The 23,685-nt window shown below is 39.1% G+C and overlaps 2 protein-coding genes across 2 annotated transcripts; both read right to left on the bottom strand.

The window, feature by feature from the left end:
• Positions 1-6,237: 6,237 nt before the first annotated feature.
• LOC117783363 (phosphoenolpyruvate carboxykinase [GTP]) lies at positions 6,238-9,407 on the bottom strand. The gene is made up of 2 exons (XM_034620741.1): positions 9,364-9,407; positions 6,238-8,501 (listed from the first exon to the last, which is right to left on the bottom strand). Exons 1-2 carry the CDS (start codon positions 9,390-9,392, stop codon positions 6,590-6,592), a joined length of 1,941 nt encoding a protein of 646 aa, XP_034476632.1. The 5' UTR covers positions 9,393-9,407; the 3' UTR covers positions 6,238-6,589.
• A 3,061-nt stretch (positions 9,408-12,468) lies between these two features.
• LOC117783430 (phosphoenolpyruvate carboxykinase [GTP]) lies at positions 12,469-22,226 on the bottom strand. The gene is made up of 2 exons (XM_034620832.1): positions 21,713-22,226; positions 12,469-14,439 (listed from the first exon to the last, which is right to left on the bottom strand). The coding sequence occupies exons 1-2, from the start codon at positions 21,745-21,747 to the stop codon at positions 12,555-12,557; spliced, it is 1,920 nt and encodes a 639-aa protein (XP_034476723.1). The 5' UTR covers positions 21,748-22,226; the 3' UTR covers positions 12,469-12,554.
• Between the last annotated feature and the right edge of the window lie 1,459 nt (positions 22,227-23,685).

The following is a 23,685-nucleotide window of genomic DNA, read 5'->3' as shown; positions in this document are numbered from 1 at the left end:
TCAGCAAATTGTTTATGAATTTTGCATTCCGTTCGCTCAAGTGGCTGTGGTATAAAACCCCTCTAACCTCTCTCCCTCCTCGCATTCCCCCCTCTGTCCACTCAGCTTTGATGTTAAGCTCTTCAAGCATTTTATTGCAGCTTTAAAATTGTGTCCTTTGTCGCTTGTTGCATGCAACAAGCTGTCGCTGTCATTGCCTCTGCTCCCCTTAAAAAAGTTGATGTTTGTCTTTTGGCTGGCTTAACAAACTGCCAAACACACACACACACACACAGATATACCATATATACATGCACACACTCACACAAGCAACACACAAGAAGTATTTTATTGGCTACAACGATTTGTTCAAGTAGTTTGTCAACACTTTAAAGTTTCTTAACTTAAGTTAAGTCTTCTTTTGAGTTAGGCAAGACGGACAGCTTGAGCTGACATTGTGTTCAATATTGGCTAATTGTATAAGCATTTATCTTCAGCAAATTAAATAAGCTACCATCTCTACACTAACAAAAAAAATCTAGATATTTGTCCCAAAACTAAAAATTTTGCACTAATAATTTCATTTTAATTTTTAAAAATATAGAAAGTTAATTGGATAACTTTTTATTTTAAATTTAAAAAAATTGTTTCCAATAAATTTGTATTTTTATATATTGATTTTAAAATATGTCTTTTTATCAGTGTAACTCCTTACATAGTTTACATAGGCTTTTAAGCCCTCTTTCAAACTGTCATTAACTTTGTTATGACATGCTAATTATTTTGTGTTATCGTATTTTAAATGAAGTTCGTATCGTTATAAAAAGTGTTGTCTTTGCTCTTGTCTTTAACTTGGTTAAATTAAGAATTTTAGGATATTCAAGATTTAACTGACTGCTATTTTTGAATTTAACGTTAATTATTATAGATTTTCCGTCATAATATCTGTCAATTAGAATGAAAGATTTGTCCCTAAACTTTCAATTTTTGTTAAAATTTCATATTCGTGCTCCTGTCACGATGCCACCTCTAATAAGCTGGAGTTAATGCGACAAATTTGTTGAGTTGCTTTGCAGCTAAACAAAGTTCTAATCCAGCTGTTCACCAACTTGGATTTCCATTTTCGTTTTCATTCTTATGGTGATTTGATTGTAGGCAAAAGTCACATTGAAACAATTTGTACCATAGTTTTATGACTGTGCTACACAAAAATAAAGAACAAAATACAACAAAAATGTGCTATAAAATTTACCAGCACTTATATGGGCAAATCTAGTGTCTCATTTTATTGTCCAGCTCCTGCTGAGCTCGTAACATGAGTCCCAACTGTTGCCATTGCTTATGCCCCAGAGTTTGCTCTATCCACCTGTTGCCACCCCATCCCCATCCCATTTAGTTATCTATTGTGCTCTGCGACGCGTATACAAATAGCCAAGTCTCCCACTCACTCAGCCAGGCACTAAGCGTGGATACGTGTTCATATTCTAAAGCAAATAATATGAAAGCGAGCAACTGAATACTCGTGTGTAAATACACGTACATACATACAGCCACATGAGTGTATTCAGTGAGGTACCTGTTGGTCTTCATACCCCCTAAACGAGGTGTCCACTGAGAGTATTCTCGTAAGACGATTGTGCAACATATTTGAGCTGAAAGAAGCGACAATAAATAGGACTGAAGTTATGTTCACAGTTGAAGGAGATATATAAAATTTTATCCTTTTTATCAGCTGAATAATTGGCAAAGTTAAAACGGACTATCGATTTAACGGCTTAGAAAATATAATAATAATCCTAATATTTATATAGTTTAGCCTGTAAAAACATTAATAAGATAGAATTTAAAATGTATTTAATTTTCAACTCAAATTTAAAGGGGAAAACAGTTATTAAATCGATAAACGTTTAATTTATAAACTAAAGAAAATTAATTAAGAATGTAATTTAAAATTTTAACTGCGAATCTTCTAATCAATTAGAAAGGAAGCATTACAATCTAAAAAAGACTGGAATAAAAACAAAAATTGCCCTCTTTCCTAAATGTAAGTGAGAAGTTTCTAATAAATACAAAGAAAATTCTACAACAATCTTATCAAATTGAGAAAAGTGTCTGCAACTACAATTAAAACTGAGAGCGGTAATAAAACCTTTAAAAAATTGAATTTCCTTCGGCAATAGTTGAGAGCATAGAAATGATTTACTGTTATTTCCAAAAATCTGTTCCTGACAGCCATAGAATTAAGGTTGTAAAGCAAAAACATTGTAATAGACAAGCAAATTAGTTTTAATTTATGCCATTAACAACAATACGGTAGAATTAATGTGAGTTCAACGAAAGAATACCCAATAAGTCAATCAATGTGGGAAGATAAATACCATAATTTATCAACGTCAAGCAAATATGAGATAAACGATAATTGTCAAATGCTATTATTAGCAGATAATATAATAAATGTAAATGAAAAGCTTAATTCACTATTGAAATGTTCTGCGTATTAATTACAGGGTATATTACAGTCAAGAATTGCACGTATCTACTTAACTACGTTTCAATGTGCCTGGGAATCACGTAACCTGGCCTGTTGCCACCGCAACCAATCATTCAGATGAACAGACGTACAGACAGACGGACAGACGGACGGACAGACGGACAGACAGACAGACAGACAGTTGAAAGTGGGAGTGAGGTAGACTGAAGCATGGATAGAATAATCATAAAAATGTGAATAGAAAAAACATTTCGCAATACCGTGTAACTTGCCAGGACAACAGTTTTGGTTGTGCGAAAAATCTGTGGACACTAACAACAACAACAACAGCAGCAAAAACAAATCAATAGAAAAAAAATGCCAGTTCTCAACTCCCTCTCATTCCAACTGTTCATCAATCTGTCTCTCTCTCTCTCTCTATCTATCTGTCATCTCCCATTCGACTGGTCGTCGAAACGAAAATCAGTTTGTGTTGGCATTACGTGAATTGTCTATGCATGACAGGGATATGAAAACCCCGTTGTATACCTGGCTTAAAGCATTCTGAGAATTTTTAACATAAACGAATACAAATGACTTTTAAGCAGTTGGAAAAAATGAAGCTTATATCATGGTCAATATAATTGCAGCATATTCAAGTCTTTTAACTCTCAAGTCAATCGGATTGAACGCTGAATATGAAATAACTTATGAAATTGTTGTGCAGGAGTTTTATTTTATTTCAAAGTTATGCATAAATTTGCAAAAATAACCTGAGGCCAAATCAGCTGAAAACTGATTTGATTTAGCGTCGGATTTGTGTATAAAATAACCAAGAATAAAACAGTGAAGAAATTTGAAAGAGAAAAAGAGATAGAAAGAGAGACAAGGATTTGGATATTTGAAAAGCGTACAGTGTTATTTTATAAAAGTTTCATTTACTTATTGAAGCTTTAAAGTAGTTTTTAGACTATTTAAATTAAATTAACATTTTTATCTTTTCAGCTACACTATTTTTCAATACCTTTTTTATAATTCCATTCAAATTCTAATTAATTTGTTTTTTGTGTCGACTGTTGTTGTTAAATGAATTAATAAAGACTGATCAACAAAAGTTCAAATGTCTCTGACCTGTGAACAAAACTGTCTGCTTCTTTATGAAAACGCCCCATCATCATCACTATCATCATTATCATCAACAGTGTGAGGCGTAATGAACCCAAGTGCATTTCCAAGAGCTATTAACTTGTGGGTAAATCTGCAGTCATAACCCTCTAATGTCTAGAGTTGCCTTGTCTGACCAGCACAACCCTTTTAAGTAAACTTTGCTTAATTACATGCCCGCACCCGTAAAGCACATATTTAACACACCCACACCCACACACACACACACATGTACGTGTCCAAACAAACATAAATATTTTCTGAGCAACCACATAATACCGCACCTCCTTAACCGCTATTCCGCCCTCCTCCTTCAAGTTGTGACCAACACTTGCTTCACAGAATTTGCGTTTCTTGTAAATATATATATATACATAACTATTTGTGTGTGTGTCTGTCTGTGTGTGTGTGTGTGTGCAGCATAAACAAGAAAAGTCCATAAAACACTTAGGATCAAACAATATAATACAAGAGACGTCAAGAAAGTGTAGCCTACTTTGTGGAGGCGCCCAAGGGGAAACTTTTCACATTGAGCTAGCTGGTCAGCTGGTCAGCTTTGGCTTTGCCAAATGGCAAATTAGAATTCTAGGCTAAAAGTCACGTTCGCAACTTAGTTATTAGACTCTGTGGCAGCCACTTGGCACCACTAGCACCACTGGCACCACCAGCATTTCCCTCAGACCCATCGATTTTATTGCAACACATAATTCTTGTCGCGCGCCATTTGTGCAAATCTCATGTTGATGGCATATTAAGTGACTAGCTGGGGGAAAGGAAGCACACAACTTTGGCGGGCAATTTGGTTTTAAATGCGTCATTTGTGGGGCAGTCTTTGTCGTGGAGAGGCTAAGGGGAAGGAGTGGGGACAGTTGTGGCAAGTTACGTGTACGTGTAATTAGAAGCGTCTGGCGTCAAAGTTGGGTGCGAGGATTAGCAATTAAGCGAGTGTCCTGTGCGGCGAACAGCGCGCAACAAGTGCTAACAGGGACAAGCGTAATCCCAGCGACACACACACACACACATACAAAGCTCCTCATACACACACACACACACAGACATATTGAGAGAGCGAAAGTGAGAAGTTGGAGCGTTAAAAGAGCAGCGCATAAATCAACATGTCAAATCGCAGCTTAACAGCAGACAGCTCCAACACACACACACATACGCACACACACGCAGTCTTAGCTTAGCAGGAAATCATATTTTATGTTTACCATTTTGGGTTGATTTTGCAAATTGCGCTTGTTTGTAATTTCCGAAATTAACTTTTCTAATTGTCTTAATTGCGTTACGACACTCACTCTCTCTCTCTCTCTCTCTCTCTCTTTCTCTTTCTCGCTGTCTCTTTCTCACTCTGCTTCACTTTAACTCTGTCTCTATCTTGTACATGAACAATTATTGCTACAACAAACTAACAACACCAAGCAACAGTTTGTACAGTTAACCGTTTTTTTGCCTCTCGCTGCACTTCCGTTTCCGCTTAAAGCCGCGCGTTGCAAGTGTTGCAAGTGCCGCACACGAAATTGGCCGACAGTCCGCGTCCGCAGCTCGAGCTGTACTGTATCTCAGTTATCCAGCTCGCCTGCATTTTGTGTGTGGCACGAAAGCCAACGCTAACGGCGACGCCAACGTCGACGCCGATGCTGACGCCGACGCAGCCAGAAGCTTCAGCTCAACCAAAAAAGCTCTTCCAGCCTGGAAGCGGTGTGTCTTTCAAAACGTTTTTCCGGGTTTAGTATAGATTTGCGGTTATTTTGCTGCCTTTTTAAATTTTTTTTGATATTTTTTTGCGTACTAGGCAGAAGAAAGCGTGTCAGTTGCCATATTTTATATATTCTCTTTATGTGAACTATATATATATTCTTGATCAGCTTAATTTATTTTAACTCTTTACTTAATTTTAATACTGAGTAATTTTTTCTTTGCTGACTGCTTTTAGTCGTGCATAAATAAATAAATAAATAATTCGAGGCAAAAAAAAAAGAAAGAAAACAAAGCTGTAATTATTTTTAGCTGTCCGTTCTTCTGTTTGAACAGAGAGGGACTTTAAGACTTTCTTTATATTGCAAGTAGATCAAGTTTGTTTTTATTTTTTATCGGACCATTATAACATATATCTCCCATAGAACCAAGTTTGGTTTAAATCGGTACACTTTATCATATAGCTGCTAAAAAACTGTTGAAGGCCACTTTCGAGTAGACCAGAAATTTCCTTCGGCGGAAAGTTTTCTATCGAATAGTTGTCAAATTCTTCTTCTTCTCTTTACGCCATCGAAATTTGTATATGGAGTTTAAACCTGCCAGAACGTTTTCTGGGCTACTTGATACTGGCCTTTATCAGAGATATCTAAATTTTTTCAGTTTTGACATTATAGTTTTCTATTTTGAATTTTCGCATTTTCTTTTTTAAGAAATTTTAGCTATACTTAATTAATTATCTTAAATAAAAAAATTTTATAAACTTGTTTTCTCCAATTTTCAGTAGACTTTCCTATCGAGTTGCAAGGAATATTTTTAGTTGATTCTTCACATTAAAAATTAAAAATCAATATATTATGTTCTTTGTGTTAAAATCATTTGGTTTTATTATAATTTCAGTTTTTTTGATTTTTTTTGTTCTTTTGTTTTCATTTCATTTTTGTTTAATATATAATTTACATTATGGTTTTAACTTAGAAGTAAACTTAACGCTAGAGCTTATACAATAAATAGTTTTGGAAGTCTGCGGCTTAAAACTAAAGAAACGACTTAAGTGAAGAATTGTGAATTTTGCATAGTCTTGGGATTAGATAGAGTATATGCGGGTAGGTTTAACTTGGGGTGTATTATGGCTATAGGTATGATTTTGGTTGTTTGGGGATAGTTGCTTAATGGTACAGGTGTTGCAGGGCGGGTAAAGATGTGTGTGTATATGTGTGTGTGTGTGTGTTGGGATGGAGCTTGTAAAATGCTCTCAGCTTCAAAGCTTCGATTCTTTTACAAATCTGCAACGCGTTCGCTCAGCTTTTCCAGCTCGGAATAGATGCTGGCTGGCAGATCGGCTCCCACTTGGGACTCGAAATAGTTGCGGATGTCCTTCACCTCCTGTGTCCAGAAGTCCTTGGGCAGCGAGAAGAGCTGCTTCAAGTCGATCTGCTCCTTCATGCCAGCCAAGTTGAGTTCTCCAGCTGCGGGAATGCGACCAATCGCTGAGTCCTCATAACAATCTTCGCCATTGCAGCGACGCAGAATCCACTCGAGCACACGGGAGTTCTCGCCGTATCCGGGCCACATGAATTTACCCTGATCGCTCTTGCGGAACCAGTTGACGTGGAAGATCTTGGGCACCTTGCCGCGCTTCTCCATGCTCAACCAATGTGCCACATAGTCACCAAAGTTGTAGCCGAAGAAGGGACGCATCGCAAACGGATCGTGCATGATCATCTTGCCCTTGTGCTCCGCCGCGGCAGTCGCCTCACTGCGCATGGAGGCGCCAATGAAGACGCCATGGGACCAGTCGCGTGCCTCGTAGATCAGGGGCACACCGGCGGGACGGCGACCACCGAAGAGCATCGCAGAGATGGGTACACCAGCGGGATCCTCCCAGGCGCCATCGATGATGGGACACTGGGCGGCAGGAGTGCAGAAGCGGGAGTTGGGATGAGCGGCAGGTTTGCCCGAGTCCTTGGACCAGGGCTTGCCCAGCCAATCGGTGATTTGTACATTGGGAGCCAAGCTGCTCTCCATGCCCTCCCAGAAGACGCCACCATCAGATGTGGATGCCACATTGGTGAAAATGGTGTTCTTGAAGACCGTGCCCATGGCAATAGGATTGGTCTCCATCGAGGTACCGGGAGCAACGCCAAAGAATCCATTCTCGGGATTGATGGCACGCAGAACACCCTGCGAATCGAACTTCATCCAGGCGATGTCGTCGCCCACACACTCCACCTTGTAGTCGGCCAGCGAGGGGTTCAACATGGCCAAGTTGGTCTTGCCACAGGCCGAAGGGAAGGCCGCCGTGATGTACTTCTTGACGCCCTTGGGATCGGTGATGCCCAGGATGAGCATGTGCTCGGCCAGCCAACCCTCCCGCTTGGCAATGGTGCTGCCAATGCGCAGAGCGAAGCACTTCTTGCCCAGCAACGAGTTGCCACCATAGCCGGAGCCATAGGAGACGATCAGATTCTCGGCAGGCTTGTGCAGAATGATGGTACGCTCGGGATCGCAGGGCCAGGAAGGCTGCTCCACCTGGCCGTTGGCCGGGGTGCCCACAGAGTGCAGGGCACGCACAAACTCCTCCTTCTTGGCCAGCTGCTGGAGCACCGCGGCTCCCATGCGGGTCATGATGCGCATGGAGGCGACCACGTAGGCGGAATCAGTGACTTCAATGCCGATCTTGGAGAGCGGTGAGCCAACGGGACCCATGCTGAAGGGCACCACATACATGGTGCGTCCCTTCATGCAGCCGGGGAAGCGTTGCTGAATGGCTGACTCCATGTCCATGGGCGAAATCCAGTTGCCCAGGGTACCTTTGACGCCATCCTTGGGCGTGGGAATCGTCTCCTCACGCTCCTCCGTGCAGATGAATGTCTTGGACTCCACACGGGCCACATCAGCGGGATTGGTTCTGGCCAACCAGCAGTTATCATACTTGGGCAGCGGCACAATGGTGCCCTCCTCCAGCAGGGTCTTGATGAGCATCTTGTTCTCCTGCTCGCTGCCATCGCAGATGTGCACCTGGTCAGGCTGGCACAGGGCAATGGCCTCCTCCACAAAGTTGCGCACTCCAGCTGTCAAGGAGCTCACATCGCCGAAGGAGGTGGGAATGCCACGGATGTGACTGTAGAGTCCACAGTTGTCCTGGCGCTGCTTGTGCAGTTGGGGAAGACCGCAGCCATTGGCGGAGCTGAAGAGAGAAGCAAAAAGAGAGAGAGAAAGATCTTATTAGCGAGAGTTGTTTGAAAAGTATGTGGGTCAGAAACTCAGTCAGTGGGTCAGGGTGGGTCAGGTTCGATTAGTTCTACACCGAATCCATATTATTATTGCATTTATTTTAGGTTCGTTTACTTATTAAAGAATAATTATTATTTTATTTTTATTTACTTATTAATAAATTATTATTAAATATTTATTTAGAAAATTTTGGAAAAAAGCATTTATCATAAATAGAATAATATTGAAAACTCCAAAAAAAAAAAAAAAATTGTGCAAAAAATTAAATTTTGTACAATAATATTGAAAATTCACCAAAAAAAAAGGAAAAAATTTAAATTTTGTACAAAAAAATGCGTACAGTACTAAAAATTCCCAAAATAGAGAAAACATTTTGAATTTCAGACCACATTTCACTTTGTTTTTGTATTTGTAATATTCAAATCTATTAAAATTGTTTTGTTTTAAAATTAAATATTCCTGATTATAGCAACCAATCTTTTTTTTAACGATGTAGACATAAGATTTCAATAAATGATTATTTTTATTTGGCATGCGATCTAAATAATAATAATATATAATTTTTAAGATTGCTATAATAAGTAATTTGCAATAGGAATTTTAAAAAAGAAAGTGGTCATATTTTTCAAGAATTTTGCAGGAAAGTCATTGAAAATTTAGTTGAAATGCAATGAAACATTTCTATAAAAATACATTTTGGGTCATTCTATGAAAATGCACAGCTCTAGAGACTTCGGCCGACAGGTTAGGCATACATATGTTTTTTATGTCATATTTTTCTTTTTATCTTCTTCTTTTCAACAACTCGTACTTACATAATTTTGTTTTCAATGAGCTCAGGCATTTTGTTAGTTGTTTTTTATTTGTATATTTATTATTTGTTTAGTTTAAGATTATTTCTTTTATAAGACTTTGGAATATGGCGCACAAATGTATTTATTTATATTGCTTTTGCTATGGGCAAATATAATATTTGTTAAATATCACAATTATCAATTATCACAATTTGATTGTATTTTTAGTACAGTTCTGTATTTGCTGTTGTTGGATTTATTGCTGTGCTATGTTTCGCCAGAGTTTTTTGTCAAAAATCAATTTGATTTTCAGATCACTGAAATTGAATGTTTCACTTGATCTTTCCATTTACTCAGTCCACGAGTAACTGATGCCAACTGGCCGCTCTGGCTGCCTTTTATACGCTCCGGCGAAGGCAATGCTAGCGCCTGCCCGATCCGACTAGAACATGTTCGGCCAGCGATCGGCTCAACGTTCGGCAATCGGTTCTGTGAGGCGTCGAGTCAAACTTCGGCAGCGCTGATTGGCCCGTCGCTGAGGGGCTCGCCGATTGTTTTGGTTTTTCGTAGATAAAGGGGGCTGCGGTGGGAGGGAGCGGGGTTTATTTGCTGTTATTGCATGCCGCTTGACAACAGACTCAGCGCGTATGAAATGTTGTTGTAGTTGTTGTTTTTGTTGTTGCTGGGGCAAGTTTCTACAATTATTTTTGATGTCGTTGGTTCCCACTTTTTGCTTTCTTTCGCTTGATACGCAATCGTTACGTAGTGATAAGAATCGGGGGAACTTGTTGATATTTTTCGCTAGTTGCTAATTTTATTATTTTGCTTATTTATGTTTTTAGTCGATATCAGTCAAATACGCTGTTTAAATAGCACTCAATTGGCATTTCGAGGCAATGTAAACAGTTTACCCATAAACTCTATCCGCATATGTAGAAACTATACAAATAGCGCTCTCGTTATATCGTATCCCTCCTTATCGTCATTAACTGATAAGCAATCTACCTATACAGTATATATTTGGTATTTGAAATGTTTCAGTTATCGACAAATAAATAACGACTTAACTTAAGCTTATTAAGCAGATTTTAGAAATAAAAGTCAGTGAAATTTCTGTTGGAAATTTAAATAATCTTCCGATGTCATAATCAACTGTCTGTTTTCTTGCAATTTGTTCTATTATTTCTCATATCGTTCAACTGCCTATCTGAATTATCTACTATAGACCAACTAATTAATAGCTAATCTGACACTTTTTCCCCCTTTTGGTTGTACACGCGCCCACCTACGTTTAGACCAACATCACATGGCATAAAATTTTTTGAAACGCTGCCAAAAAATTTCACTTTTTTTTTGTATACTAGTATGCAAAAAACTGGTGACGGAAAATTGGATGATCTGTTCATGTGAGTTCTCTCATCTAACATATATGCTCTGTATTCTCTATTTTAATGTTGGCCATGGCCATCAGCCAAAAGCCTTTGGAGGCCATGAATGGCCAGCCACACGTTGTTGGCATTATTCATGTGACATGTTGTACCCAATAATAGCCGAATGACTTTCGATCATGTGTTCATTGCCTGTGGAAGGAGAAATGAAGGTGCTCCAAACTGAACTCATATGTTATGGTATGTCAGCTAAGTCTAAGAGCTGAACCACCTTGAAAGTATCCCTACTGAAATCAAGGGTTTCTTTTTTTCTTATTATCAGCTCCAGTCTCCACGCGCCTTTTAAAATGGCAACAAAAAAAATCGCTGAAATTTTTTCGTGTATTTATTTATAAACCATGGACTTGTTTTTCTAGTTCAGCTTGATAAGCCTGATCATCATCAGCAGCATTATTACTGTCTGTCTGCTTGTGATTCCGTTCGCACACACCCCTACCTGCCCTGCCTCCTAACACTAAACACCCTCTTTCCTCGCCGACGTTCAAAGATCGACGGATGACTTGACTTTATTTTTTGAATTTACGTAAATGCATTAGCAAATCAATACTGAAATATATAGAAATACTGAAGCTATAGCTATATTTATTACATCGGCTTGTCAATCCGGGTTATCAGCTGTTAAGCGAGCCCCTAGAATCTGATCGACAGTGGAAAATATTTTCTAAATATAGACCTGAGCTCTTTTTTTTTTAATTAATAGCGTTAGCAACGAACCGGATCTAATTATTGACAGTATTATGTACGATTACGTAGGCTTTCTTCAGTCTTAACTTAAGCAACGGTTCAGCACATAAACAGTTGCTTATAGCATTAGCTCAGAGAATCAAGGAATACGCAAGTAAAAATTAGTAATCAAGTAATCCATTATAGTTCAGGCGGATCTAACCAAAATTATAGTGTAACAAAAAAAAAAAAATCTAAAATAGTTAAACTTTTTGTGGCCGACGTATCACATAACTAGAACTACAGTTTGAAAAATAGCTGGGTTCGAACCCTGGCATTTTTAAAAATCTGTAACTTACCTGTTCAGCTGTTAATTCTTGAAATTGCACTGAAAATGCTTTAAGTAGCATGTAGCGTGCTCAAAATATTATTAAAATGTATCAAAAAAAAAAAATAATAATAATAATTTGAAGTTTAAGTTTTAGTAGAATTTTGGATTCTGTAAAATAAACCTCATGTATTATCAGCAGTGTATTTCAGAGATGCTTCTACTTGCAGCTTCTCTCAGATTAAGATAAACTACCGACTGATTAACATATGGTACCCACAGAGAGCCGGATCTGAAACCCTTTTTCCTCGACGCTCTTTCGGGCTTATCAATGTTGTGTGTTAGTATTAGTGTCAGTGTTTTTGGTGCATATGGAATCACACCACCCCGTGACAGGGTCGATAATCAGACCTTGGCAACGACGGGGGCTGGTTTTCTTTTCTTTTCAAGATCAACGTTCGCTGAGTCGCGATCCATAAAGTTTTTTTTTGCTGTCCAATTGTTTTTCGGTGTTTTTATTTGCTTGTTTTCGCTAAAATCTTGATAATTAGCAGCAGTGCAGAGAGGTTAAGACGATTATGGATTTATATGCTTGTTTACGCCAATTGTGGACGGGCCTCCGACTCAATGGTGCTCTCCCTAGACCATAAACAAATTGATAAGCTGTCCCATTTAATAATAATGAACTTGCTACAACAAAATCTCTCGCTCGTTTTATTAGACTTTTATTAAACTAAGATTACCAATAACCTATGGAACCCAATTTCTGCACATCACATGGTTGCCACACGCGCCTTCAGCTCAGCCAGTTGTGTCGCCACAGCACGGGGCAGATGTCCACCCACCTGCGCCTCAAAGTACTGCTCAATCTCAGTGACCTCCTGTTGCCAAAAGTCCTTGGGCAGGTCGAAGAGCTGCTTGAGATCCACGCTATCTTCGAGCCCGGCCACGTTCAGTGCGTCCTTGCTGGGCAGGCGACCAATTGGCGACTCCTCGTAACAATTCTCGCCCTGCACACGGCGGAAGATCCAGTCCAGAACGCGTGAGTTATCCCCAAAGCCGGGCCAAAGGAACTTGCCCTCAGAGCTCTTGCGGAACCAGTTGACGTGGAAGATCTTGGGCACCTGACCGCGTTGCTCCATGCTCAGCCAGTGGCCCAGGTAGTCACCAAAGTTGTAGCCGAAGAAGGGACGCATCGCAAAGGGATCGTGCATGATCACCTTGGCCTTGTGCTCCGCCGCGGCAGTCGCCTCACTGCGCATCGCGGCGCCAATGAAGACACCATGGGACCAGTCGCGTGCCTCGTAGACTAGAGGGACACCCGCGGGACGACGACCGCCGAAGAGTATGGCAGAGATGGGCACGCCGGCGCTATCCTCCCAGGCGGGATCAATGATGGGACACTGGGCGGCAGGGGTGCAGAAGCGGGAGTTGGGATGAGCGGCCGGTTTGCCCGAGTCCTTGGACCAGGGCTTGCCCAGCCAGTCGGTGACGGTGACATCGGCCAGTTGAGATGACTCCATGCCTTCCCAATAGACGCCCCCGTCAGAGGTGGAGGCCACATTGGTGAATACCGTATTGCGGAAGACCGTGTCCATGGCAATGGGATTTGTGGCACGCGAAGTGCCAGGAGCAACACCAAAGAAGCCATTCTCGGGATTGATGGCACGCAGAACACCCTGGGAATCGAACTTCATCCAGGCAATGTCGTCGCCCACACACTCCACCTTGTAGCCCGGCAGAGTGGGCGTCATCATGGCCAGGTTGGTCTTGCCACAGGCGGAGGGGAAGGCGGCGGCCACGTAGATTTTCTTACCCTGCGGATTGGTGATGCCCAGGATGAGCATGTGCTCGGCCAGCCAGCCCTCCCGCTTGGCAATGGTGCTGCCAATGCGCAGAGCGAAGCACTTCTTGCCCAGCAGCGAGTTGCCACCATAGCCAGAGCCATAGGAGACGATCTCATTCTCTGCGGGCTTATGCAGAATGATGGTACGTTCGGGATCGCAGGGCCAGGATGGCTGCGCTTGGACACCGCTGGCAGGTGTACCCACTGAGTGAAGGCACTTGACGAACTGGCCATCCCCCTGTTGAAGCACTTGCAGCACTGGAGAGCCGGCACGCGTCATTATCTTCATGGATTCGACGACATACGGCGAGTCGGTGATTTCGATGCCGATCTTGGAGAGTGGCGATCCCACTGGACCCATGCTGAAGGGTATCACATACATGGTGCGTCCCTTCATGCAGCCCGGAAAACGTTCTGCGATGGCCGCCTTCAGGTCAGCCTCAGAGATCCAGTTTCCCAGGGTGCCGGGTGTAGAGTTCGGCGTCACTGGAACGGTTTGCTCCCTGCGGTCCGTGCAGATGAATGTCTTGGACTCCACACGGGCCACATCAGCGGGATTGGTCCTGGCCAACCAGCAGTTGTCGTACTTGGGCAGCGGCACAATGGTTCCTTGTTTCAGCATCAAACTCTGCAGTAGTTTACTCTCCGCCGTGCTGCCATCACAGATGTGGACCTGCTCCGGCTGGCAGAGTCCCACGCATTTGTCCACGTAATCCTTGACAGCGGGTGTCAGAGTCCTCGTATCGCCATATTGCACGGACAGGGCACGACAAACCAGACGAAAGTTGTAACTCTTGGGCGGAACAACCAACCTAAAAAGGAGCAATAGAAAAGATATATATATGTATGTGAGATCAGTTAGAGGAAATAGAAATTGGTAGAGATTGATGATCTAATATTGATTGAACTTGTTAATGGTTACTTAAAGGAATAAAAGAAATTCTTAAGATTAGCTTAGAGTTAAAAGAGTCAAAGAAATAGATTAATGAAGCTAACCAGATTAGATAGAAATTAAAAAGATCACAGAGATTGAGATTATTGCAAAAAGATTGAATATAGGAAAACAATTTAATTAATTGATATACGAAATAAAAATGAAATTAACATAGATTACTATCAAGAGTTAGAGAGACATAAATTGGTAAAGACACTTAGAGGTTAAGTGAGGGTCTACCACCCACATCCAAACGAACTGATCAACTAACAGCTGCTGTACGACTATTAGCGCTTGGGCACAACTGTACCTCAATTAGTATTCTAAGTATGCTTGACAGCTGCTTGAAAAAAAGAGTTGAGGCGACGTTTTATTTGCCCCACACAATTGTAAAAATCAAAACTGGCTAATCAGCTGTTGGCTGGTTCTGCAGGTTTCTGCGTATACCCTGCACATATCAAGCAATATATGTGGGGTTGAATGTGTTTGTTAGAGTGCAAATTGATTAGATTTGGTTAATTTATGAACTAATCGATAAACGACCTTTTTAAAATGCAAAACTTTAATTTAATGGTAACTAAGTGCTTTGAATCTGGTGTTTAATTACTTTTAAATTAAGTTTAAGCTATTGTTGATCGTATTTCATCTACTTAAAATTTGTTTCGCTCAGATATAATAATAGTTTGTCTGCCTATCAAACTTTGTAGTACTTTAAGCTGATTATAGCGTATCACATAGTCGATATCATTTTATTAGTGCGTTTTTATTTATATTTGTTTTGCTGTCTGCTTTGATATCATGAAAAACTTGCTCAGACTTTAGCACAGCACAGAGTTCGGTTTGGGGATTCCAAGAGCAGCAGCAAAATGGAGGCAACCTTCAATTGTCTCTGACGGAGTGAGAGAAAAATTGTAAAAGAGAGAGACAGAGAGCGAGAGAGCATGTGTTGTTTTGACGGCGTCACTTTCATTGGGTTGCGTATTGTAGATCGTCTCGATCTGAACCGGCTGTACAAAGTGATGCAATGTTTCATCAGCCAACGTCTCTCTGGGAATTGCTCTCTGTTTTGATCGCAGCTCTTCACTCGACTCTCTGTTGTTTCAGCTGATCGTTTGCCATTGGCACCAACTGACACTGAATGCTAGTCACATTTAGAAATTATAATTTATAAATTAGGATAACTCTCTACACGTGTCCTGCAATTAGCAGCCACAATGACGCAGTTGCAGTTGTGTTCCTGCCTCATCAGCCTATCAGCAACTCTTTGTAATCATCTATTTTATTTAATCAGCTCATATCTCAATATCTGGGGCACTCATATACTTAGTTACATTGACAGCGGTACAAAGTCCATTCGCTGGTCTCGCTCTCAATCTACATATATTTCATTTGGTGACGTCACATCAATTGATGTACATATGTAATCTCATTTATTTGGGCAGACCAACATTATCGTAGTTTTCGGAACTGCGCATTTGACTCGGACTGTGTGTGTGTGTGTGTGTGTGTGTGTCTGTGGTGTGTGTTATGTCTGCCCTGGATAGCGTCATTAACACACATTTTGTGCATGACTGTGGCATGATATTAATTAACTCAATGCTGAATCTACAATTTCATCGAGTAAACAAAAAAGAAGTTTAAATAGATCATTTTGAATTAGAAATTTTTAAGAGTATATTAAGTGTAGAGAATATGGATCTCCAACAATTCTGTCAATCTAAAATCTTGACTTAAACAACTAATAAGTTTTTCTACGAATGTTTAAATCATGTTGACTAAAGTAAAATTAATATATAATATGGAAATGCCCAACAATATAATGTGGAAAAAATTTGATAGAAAATCTGAGTAAATTCTATATATTTTTTTTTATTAAAAGTCCTCAAAATGAATTTTAAATACTACTAATATTTTAATTTGTTTAAAAATTGTTGTGGTCGACGGTTCAACGGGATCATACAGAGGCTCAAAATATTTATATAATCTATTAAAAATGCATCGATGATTTTAAGACTTCAAATACAAACACAAGAATGAAGAAAACAAATTAAATAGTCTCACTTTCTGTAGATACAGGTATTACGAACTCGATATCGTTATAATTTAATATATTTTGGCTCTTATGTATATAAAAAACATTTTTAGCCACTATCTTAGTTGAGGATTTGTTAAATTAACCTTCTTGCATTGACGTTGGCAGCAAAAGCGCTAATTAGTATGTTAATTTAAATAAAATGATTTTCAAATAATATGATATTGTTTTGTTCGCTTTTTCGCTTTAATCTAATTGACAGTTTTTATTGTCATTCGATCAGTACATATTTGGCTTTCCACTTTGTTGATTTGCTTTATTTCTTTTGACTTATTTGCATTTGTTTTGTTTTGGTTTTTTGCAACAAAAAAATATGCATAAATAATACATGTTAAAAATGTACGCTGATTTGTGGGCTTCTGTAAATTTAAGGTTTTTGTTTAGCCGTTAGTGGGAGTATTTAGTATGGTTTGTGGGACTCTTAGCGGAAAAAGCTACAAAAATTTGGAATTTTTAGCTATTAAGTGGCATAAATTAACTAGTGATAAGAATTCGCCCAGGTTAGTCGGGTAGATTAAATGCGTATGACTTGTGTTGTTTATTCAAAATTTTCGCTGTCAGCTTCGACACTTGCAACTAATTGTTTGGCACAAATCTTTCTATAATATTTGATTACTGCCACGCGTTCATACGAACTAGAAATCTATTTTTGTTGATAACAAACCAGGGCCTGTCTATGTAAACGAATCGAAGATGGGAGAGTGGACATGTTGATTTGGGATTTGGATTGGGATTGGAACATTTAAATGAGAAAATGTCTTTCTTCTTTTCGTTTGCCATTTGTAAATGGCAAGTACATTTTTATCTTTCTGCATTGTATGCTTTGTTAATTCAATACAAGAACAAAAGTGACTTGAATATACCCTGTATAATGGAAAGAAGTATGCATAATTTTAAGCTGTTTTGACTAAAGCAATTAAAAATTAAAGTAATCAACTAAGGAAAATCCCATAATTAGCATACTTCCCTAGAAACAAAGCTTAAAATTAAAAAAAAATTGTCTGGTCCTTAAAATACCCTATGTTTGTACTTACATCGAAAGGGGAATACTGTTAGCAACCAACACTCTAATGCATACCCTTTTAGATGCTGAAAGTAATGGGTATATAGGTGCTAGCTGCTGCTTTGTTGTCATTGCTGTGACACATTTATTTTCGTACTACAAATATATATACATACATATATATATATATATATATTTTTTTTTCGTTGAGTTTTTCATGTGAAATACGCAGAAAATTAACAAGCGCGTGTTTTTATTTTTATATGCATGTTTATATGAAAAGTTTATTGCTTTATACGAGTAAGTATGAATATAGATATATACATATCTGAATAGGTCTTGTATATATATTTGATTTGACGTGGCACTTTTATTTTAGAATGCGTAGCAACACAAATGAGGAGAAAATTTCAAATGAATCTCATTCTAAGGGCTCTGATTTTTTGCAAACAGGTTGCTTAGCTTTGGACTTGGGCAGGTTCATTAACTCGCCTTGGCCGTTCGCCTTAGTTTTGGCAATAGACTAAGGGCAGCCCCCTAATCAGACATATGTATTACTTGAAGGCTCCACTTGGGACCTTATCAGCTGGCCATCAAAATAACGAAACGCAAAACAAACGAGTTTTCAGCACCAGTTTTAACCAGTTTCCACAGACCGATCGAGCTGACCAGACAAATGTCTTTTGCTGTCGACGCGTGGCTCTAACTAAACAGCACTTTACTTTATTTAGTTCTGTGCCTAATTAGTTACAGTTCTGCTTTAAGTATGACGTCGATTAAAATGGGGTTTCGTCACTTTAATGTCTTAGTCACGGTAGATCAATCACGTAATTGGACTTGGGATGAGCTGATGGAAAGTTTTCCCCATCAGTTATTGACGTCACAATTCTATTCACAATCTATAGATGCTATACAATCAGCAATGAACAGATTTAGATGATGTTTCTTTTTTATAAAGGAATATTATTTCATAGTGAACAAAACTGTTAATTACTCTGGAGATAGAGTTTGCATTGAAGCAACTGTTATACTGTACTGTTAGATAACATGACTCCCATACTCTTAATACTTGCAAAATTAAAAAAAAAAAAGATCAAAATAAAATTTTAAAAACAGTTTCTGAATTTATTATGTTGTTAAAGAAAATCTATTCTTTAATACGATAAATTATAGTTACTATTTTTTAGCTGTTTTTTTTTAGCGATGGCTAGTTTTTCCAGCTAGTTTTTCCCCGAAATTGACCTTAAACAATCAGGAATGATTAACAAAAGTTCCCAAATTGATTGTATAGAAAAAACACTAGAGAAATGCCCAAAATCAATGTAATAAATGCTATACCGATCGAGTATGAAACATTTGTCCTTGACAACATAATATGTTACCTATTAAAGGCCAAGGTCAACGAACTGTCTGGAATGTTGGCCCATATAATGGGTTACAGGGAAATAAATATAAGTTGAGGATGATTTGTAGCGTATCTACTTTGGGAATGTTGTCCGAGTCATCGGTAATTAAATTAAAATGATGCCTACTGAAGGCCAAGGCCAATAAACTGCGTTGAAAGTTGCCCCACAATTCAAGAACCAGCAATAACTGGTAATTGCAGGAACTATGATTATTTAGTGTAAACTATTTGATTATACTAATGAGCTCTATGACATATCAAAGTCCAAGAAGCGACAGCGTCCGTTTACCAATTGATAAGCGACCGACACACTCTATAGAGAACGTAGGTGGCAAGTACTTAGATTATAGACAGAAGTCTGTACATATATGTATAATGTATTTGCACACGCTGTAATGCCGTTAAAGTCGTTTACTATGCGGGTGCTCTAGTTTTTTCTATAAGATACACTGTCTGGCAAAGTATCTATGGCGTTTTGGAATATTGATAAATTCTGTATTACACGTCATCGAAATTATATATCATAGAGAACATGTGTTTACCCAATGACAATTATTTATCTTATCTTATCTTCGACTGAAATATTCTATAAAACCCAAGCGAAACCGAAATGAACCCAAATATGTGAGTGTTCTACTCGTAAACAAACCATTAACTGATAACAGATAAGAAATAAACAATTCGACATAATTAGCAAGTGAATTCTTCCAGAATTTTATTGATCGATGTGAAACAAAGACTTCTGAGAAAGTAATTGGATGAGTCGCGTGGCTAATTTGATAAATGTTATTATACCATAATTACTATTACAGATTTTCTATGTTTATTATTGTTATTCATTCAATAAAGAAAACTGCACAAATATTATTGTATTTATTTATTTGAATATTATTATTTCTTTTTCAAGTTCTATTTGTATTTCTGCTTTGTTGGTCTACACGCGCTCACTTGGGGGGCTCGGCTAACAAAATAGCGTCAACAACAACAATAATAATAATATTATTGCCGTTGTCGATGTCGTTGTCGTTGTCGCTGTCTGTTGTTGTCGCTGTCGTCGGGTTGTCTAAGGTTATCATCAGCGTGTCAGAAGAACGTCGCTAGCAACTGTCAACGGATTGCACAAGCAATAACAACAATAGAGTCTGTCAGATAGAAGTACTTGGCCTGCAGTTTGATAAAGCATATGAAAAGGAAACCAAAGCAAAGCCTCTTCGAAGTTGTCAGGCCACTCGCAACACTTGGCCAATAGCGGGCCAAAAAAAAACATAACATTAAAAACACGCCACACCAAAGCGGCTATCAAAACAAAAGCAAACAACAAGCCAAACAAGTAACTAAAAGCTAAAAGAGATTTCATTTATTTCTGTTTTCTGTTTTCTGATTTCCAGTGTCCGGTGCTGTTGCTAAGCGCCCTCAAAAACAAAGGCAGCACCAGCACCAACACAAGCAGCGATTTGTTTTTGTTTTGGTTGTTTACCCGCCAACAACGTCAGACACACAGATACGCGCACACTCTCACACGAGCACTGACAAAGAGAGTCGGCAGAACCAGTCGGCCAGCTGCACACTTCGCTCTCCGATCGCTTCCCGCTCTCAACGCACGCAAAGAGCAGAAAAAACCGGAGCCAAAACAAAAACACAAAAATATTATACGAAGCGTGGGCGTACGGTGAGGGGTGTGGCAGCTGTTGATCAACAGCTAACAAAGAACGCGCAGTGCAAAGCGGACAAAGATTACAAGGCAAATGCTTATCATGACAGCTTTTGCCCACAAAAGTATGCAATACAATTTCGAGCAATCTTACTATTTAGTGTCAGCCCCAAAGTATGCAACATTTTTTAAGAATCAAACAAACTTTGAACAATTGACAGACCTGCTTAAAGGGAGTGCAAGAATTTAATATTGCTTTTGTTGTTTACTTATTTTCAAATTTGATTAACAGTAGAGAAGTCTGCTAAGTAACGCTGCCTTAACATAAGTCACATAGAGTGTTAGATTACGCGCTTAAAGTTCTGCAATTGTCGTGACTGAAAAGTGTTGCATACTTTTAAGCGCATACTTAAAGTTTTATAACAGCAGTCAGTTCATTGATAAAACGAACTAAGGGTACGTTGCGGGTGGTGGGGACTGTACGATTTAATAGCGTGCGTGTAAATTGTTTATAAACAAACTAAGTCTGTAAACATATGCGTGAGAAAATATGAGCGAGAGCTACTGAGACAGAATGAAGAGAGCAAGAACTTGAGAGCTTTTTACAGACTGTGCACTAGTTGAGGTTGTTGTTATTGTTGTTCTCGGGAGTGCATTGATCTTGTGGTTAATCTATGGCATTGCGGCATTAACATTGAAGATGCTGTGCCTGTGCTGCATGGAAATTTCCTCTGCTTGAGATTAAATAGCAAATGTTGTAAGGGATAAGAGTCTATAAAAGAAATCTAGGTCTGCTTGAGGCAGGTTTATTATCAATAAAACCTATTTACAACATTAGAATAGATGTTTACAGCTGGTAAGCCAAGTGAACCGTACAATGTCAGCGATAAGCTGAATAGATGTCTCTGCTAAGCTGTCTCAATGTTGTGCCCTACGTGGTTAACCGCAGGTTGACAATGACCCGCTTAATACACTACACTTAAATCAGATTAAAACTTACCCGCTTCGCAGCAATTGGATGCCTTTGAGTAGCATTTTCTGCGTTGCCTCCCTTTTTCTTTCTCTGTTCCGTTTCCTTTCACTTTCAGCTGCCTGCAGTCGCAGTTGCAGTTACGATAGCGGTTGTGGCTGTGGCTGTGTCTGTGGTTGTGGTTGCCAATTGAATTCAGTTCGTTTAATGAATTTATTTCGTTTCGCTTAATTTGATAAAATTGCAGTCTTAATGCAAATTTATATTTAAATGCCTTGCACTCCGCACAAACTAATTGAGGGAACGTGGCGCGAACTTGAAGACCGCTATTCTCTCACTCTCACTCTCACTCACACTCTCCTACTCTCTTCTATTTTAATCTCTTGCTGGCACTTGTTGCGCTTCAGTAATATTCGCACAGCTGCTGTAACTGTTGCTGCTGCTGCTGCTGTAACTGTTGCTGCTGTTACTGTTACTGCGGAGTACACTTGTTGCTGCGTCCACACAACAAACTAAACTGAAACTCTATGGCAATCGTTGGGCTTAAGTAACAGATGTACCACATGCGACATACGAGCACATTTTGGTATACATTTTCGATTCGATTCGATTCCGATTTCTGTTGTGTTTTCGTTTCTGTTTTTATGCACAGAAACTCACACACACACACACACACACACACAGTCATCAGCATATGGCTGGCTGATAAGATAAGCGACTTGCCCACGTTGCCAGCTTGCTGCCTGCAACTTGCTACGTGCCACCCTCCGCATGCACCCCACACGACAGACGACAGACGACAACAGACGCGCCTCCTGCCACCAATATATGCACATATAGTACTATATGAGTAGTAGCTGCACTTGGTAAGTGAGAGCTTCATTAACACATCTCAGCTGTTGTCTGGATTCCTTATCAGTGTGGAGAATAGCTCGAATTATGCTTACGACATCATCAGAAAACTGAAATAACAGCAGAAACAGCAGCAGGTAATTGTTTTGTTGTATGTGGCCGTGATTCGTGATACCCTGCATAAAATGGCTATGCAGGGCATGTGCGACTGAACTAAAGTGGGCAATTAAATTAACCTACTTATTACATTCACTGCTTAAGAACTCTAACTCTCAATCTTTCCACTTTAAATACGGTAAAGGGTATCAGTCTAGTCTTGCATTGTGTATTTTCTTCAACACTTATCAAACGATCAATATCGAACACGATTATTATTGATATTTTCGTTTACCGCATTCTATAATGGTTCAAAAATTATAATGGCTATAACCATTTATGATGGTTTGTCTTTGCCCCTAGAAATTCGATGATTACGTAAACTGGAACCAAGTTCACACATGCTGCACTTGCATTAATTACCTACTAAACCAGAAAGGGACAGAGAGAGAATTATACAGATATTGTGTGTGAGTGTGAGAATAAAACCCATTTGGATCTTTATCAACAGCTATTTTTGCACCGCTATTCAGTCAAGCGAAACTTGAACCCAGCGATAAGACTAATCTGTAGAGGACGGTTTCAGCTTTCGCCAAGTATTACTCTCAGTGCAAAGTTCCATCCTGACGTTTTCAAAATAAAAAGAAATTTGAAGAAACATAAACAGAAAACAAAAAATTATGTGAATTTAACGACAAATTCGTCTGTCAAAACACCAAAACATTGTCATTATAATTAAATGCAAAATAAGCAGAAAATAATGAGACAAACATTTATATAATTTTAATAATAAAGTCTTAGACAATTTTTTGTATAGTGGTAGACGCTATTAATTTTCTAATCTCTGTCAATACCAAATATATTTCCATGTTTGATTATAGATTTAATTTTCCAACATTTGAAATTTTCTGACAAGTATTATATTTTAATTGGTAATCAATAAATAAATGTCCGTTGGGCATCTGTTGATTGCAATTGAAAGCTTTTGTGGGCTCGTTTGTAAATAAAAACAACTAAAAGCACATGCGGCGTATACACAACACAAAAAAGCTTAA

The sequence above is a fragment of the Drosophila innubila genome, assembly GCF_004354385.1.
Source record: "Drosophila innubila isolate TH190305 chromosome 2R unlocalized genomic scaffold, UK_Dinn_1.0 1_C_2R, whole genome shotgun sequence".
NCBI lineage: Eukaryota > Metazoa > Arthropoda > Insecta > Diptera > Drosophilidae > Drosophila > Drosophila innubila.
This window is presented reverse-complemented; position numbering and strand designations above follow the sequence as displayed.

Bases quoted from the DNA above. Each gene is read 5' to 3' on its own strand.
- LOC117783363 (XM_034620741.1), bottom strand. From the start codon at position 9,392: ATGCCTGAGCTCATTGAAAACAAAATTAT. The intron at 8,502-9,363 runs GTAAGTACGAGT...TTCTCTCTTCAG, and splicing joins CTCATTGAAAACAAAATTAT to CTCCGCCAATGGCTGCGGTC.
- LOC117783430 (XM_034620832.1), bottom strand. From the start codon at position 21,747: ATGCTACTCAAAGGCATCCAATTGCTGCGAAGCGG. The intron at 14,440-21,712 runs GTAAGTTTTAAT...GCTCCTTTTTAG, and splicing joins ATCCAATTGCTGCGAAGCGG to GTTGGTTGTTCCGCCCAAGA.